General features: G+C 50.8%; 1 protein-coding gene across 1 annotated transcript; it reads left to right on the top strand.

The window, feature by feature from the left end:
* The first annotated feature begins 1601 nt into the window (after nt 1-1601).
* LOC104471823 (olfactory receptor 52E4-like) lies at nt 1602-2549 on the top strand. Its single transcript, XM_010087308.1, has one exon. The coding sequence runs from the start codon at nt 1602-1604 to the stop codon at nt 2547-2549; it is 948 nt and encodes a 315-aa protein (XP_010085610.1).
* Nucleotides 2550-3129: the final 580 nt, after the last annotated feature.

The raw sequence follows: 3129 nt of genomic DNA, 5'->3' as shown, positions 1-3129 counted from the left end.
GGGGTGCTGGTGGTGTGCAGGGGTGCTGCCAGCTAAAGCCTTCTGCAGGGATGCCAGCGGACTGTCGCAGACCTTCTGCTAACCCTCAGGCAGCTCCATAGGAATGGGATTTTTGGGGTTTTTTTTGGTATATTTTTTGGTTGTGTGTTTTTTTTTTTTCTCCTAGGGTATAGCTTTTACTTATAATTAGGATTAAAATATTTTTGGGAAAGAAGAATCCAAGGGACTGCTCGGGGCAGCTGCAGGCGGTGCATCCTTGGAGCTGTGTCTGCATTAAGGCAGTTGTACGGTGGGGATTAGATTGTGGGGGGTCTAACGCTGAGCGGCTCCCCTGGCGCACAGCTCCTGGTTGCGCCGCGGTTCCCCCCGCGGGCGCAGCGGGTCCTGGTTTCTCTGCAGTTTCAGGTTTGCATCTGGCGCAGGGTGACGAGCTTTCAGTGTGGCACACCGAACACTCACGCTGTCAGCATCGACTGGATTTTGCCTGCTTACATCCCATGTTTTGTTATTTCATGCAATGTTTATACTGAATTAAATAATTTACAGAATTTGTTATTATTTTGTCTAGTTTTATTTTTAAATAAACTCCACGCCTGTTTTGTTTCAGCGGAGCAGGCTCTGGACTCTCTTGGTTCGGGATATTTCAGATGTGAAATGTTTCTCTCTCCCTGGGTGCAATCAGGGAGTCAGACCTGCTGTTTAAAATCCAGTCGCTTTTTGGAGCCAATATTTCAGCATGCAGCAACCTCACAGTTCTTTGTTTTTAAGCACTTGCGTCGCTTTCTTATCTCGGCTGCATGACGAGTAATTCCTATTTTGGATAGTATAGTTTATATATTCTATTTTTGTTATAGAATAGTAGCAAAAACTGTTTTTTGGTATTTAGGAGCTGACTGTTATTGCAGAAGCTGCTGGAAAAAAGCCATTTCCCATTTGAGCATGTGTGGGTCGGGGTCCGCTCCAGGCTGTGGTGCTCTGCAGACCCCTCCGGGCAGCAGCGCATTGGGAGCTCCAGCTCGCGCAGGTTTTCCCCTGGCACAAAGGTCTTTCCCAGTGCTGGGTTAAATTTTCTTTCTGGTGGATTTGCACTGAACAAGAGGTGCAAAGCAAGCTGAACTGGGTCCCAGAACCAAAAGGAAAGGGAGAGAAGTTTGGAGATAAGGAACCTGGGCAGCCAGCTTCAAACCCAGAACTGATTTTTTTTTTTTCTCCAATCTCGTGTGAATCCAGGTACCTTGAAACTTCCAGTTATCCCCTCTGCCGTTCCCAATGTCCGAGAGCATCTTATGCATCCCTGCAAACACTTGACTGTCCCTCTCTCCTTGCCTGACTTCTTCCCTCTGCTCTGGACTTGCAGAGCATCAGCTGAAGGGTTTGTGCAACGAGGGCTGACTCTGTTCCAAGTGGAGGTGCCTGGAAGAAACATCTACTCCCATGGTGTTAAAATCCAGCGAGGAGAAAATTTGGGCACCCCTCCCACTAGCCCAGGTTGCTCAAAGCCTCAACCAGCCTGGCCTTGAACCCCTCCAGGGATGGGGCATCCACAGCTTCCCTGAAAATAGTGCTCTGCAGCGTCTTCTGCCTTTGCTTTCAGGTGACACATGCCACCACTCAACCTCACCAGCTTGGCACCAGCAACGTTCATCCTGGCCAGTATCCCGGGCATGGAGCGGTCGCACATCTGGATCTCCATCCCCTTCTGCTCCATGTACCTGGCGGCGCTGCTGGGCAACGGCGTGGTGTTGTTCGTCATCAGGACGGAGCGCAGCCTCCACCAGCCCATGTTCCTCTTCCTGGCCATGCTGGCCATCGCCGACCTGATGCTGTCCACCACGACGGTGCCCAAGATGCTGGCTCTCTTCTGGTTCAGCATGGGGCAGATCTCCTTCAGCGCCTGCCTGGCCCAGATGTTCTTCCTGCATTTCAGCTTCTCGGCAGAGTCGATGATCCTGCTGGCCATGGCGTTCGACCGCTTCGTTGCCATCTGCTACCCGCCGCGGTACGGGGCGGTGCTGACACACTCGGCTGCGGTCAAAACCGGGCTGGTGGCTTTGCTGAGAAGCTTCTGCATCATTTTCCCCTGTATATTCCTTCTGCAGCGGCTGCCCTTCTGCGGGCACCATGTCATCCCGCACACCTACTGCGAGCACATGGGCATCGCCTGGCTGGCGTGTGCCGACATCTCTGTCAACGTGCTGTACGGCCTCGCGGTGCCTTTTGCAGCGATAGTGCTGGATGTCATACTCATCGCTGTCTCCTACGTATTAATTCTCCTGGCGTTATTCAGACTCCCCTCCCGGACTGCCCGGCTCAAGGCTTTCAACACCTGCAGCTCTCATGTCTGCGTTATTTTACTTTTCTATATTCTGGCTTTTTTCACTGTTTTAAGGCACCGCTTCGGTCAGGAGATCCCCCACCACGTCCACATCCTCTTGGCCAACTTCTATGTGCTCTTCTTCCCCATGGTGTACGGCGTGCGGACACAACAGATAAAAGAGAAAGTTGTGAAAGTGTTTGTCTGCCCCAAGAGCCACTTGCTGCGAGAGTAAGAGGGAGCTGTTGCTACCGGAAAGTGATGAACACCTTGGTGGGACTCCCAGCTCCTCATCCCAGATGCTCTTCGCACCGTTCCAGACAACACACCCACGTCTTGCGCTGTCACAGTCCGATACAGAACAGCCGGCATCCCTGCCTCAGTTTCCCCAACAGTTTGTAGAAAATGTAAGAAAAAAGTCAGGATCTCCCATCGGCTGTGGAAGGAGAGGGATCAAAGAAAGGAGAACCCACCCCAGATATATCACTTGTGGGAAATCCCTACAAGGTGGAGGCAGGTGGCTTTCACTTCAGTGTGACGGTAAATCCACGTCTCAGCCATTTTCTGTGGAGTCGGGTGAAAAGACGTGTAATGAACGGGTTCTTCTGAATCACAGGTGTGTGGCGGAGTTCATTTGAGGAATTGCTTCTTTATTAAAATTCATAGTGTTGAGAAAGTCTCCAGAAGGAATAACTCAAAATAAAAGCAAGCCTTGCACGTGAGCATGCATCAGGTCTTTTTATTCCTTAACCGTATTATTTACTTTCAGTAAATACGTGGGAGAAAAGCTGTTCCCAAAAGAACATGAAGCTGTT

Source organism: Pterocles gutturalis, unplaced genomic scaffold (assembly GCF_000699245.1).
Source record: "Pterocles gutturalis isolate BGI_N339 unplaced genomic scaffold, ASM69924v1 scaffold3421, whole genome shotgun sequence".
NCBI classification, from domain to species: domain Eukaryota; kingdom Metazoa; phylum Chordata; class Aves; order Pterocliformes; family Pteroclidae; genus Pterocles; species Pterocles gutturalis.
This window is presented reverse-complemented; position numbering and strand designations above follow the sequence as displayed.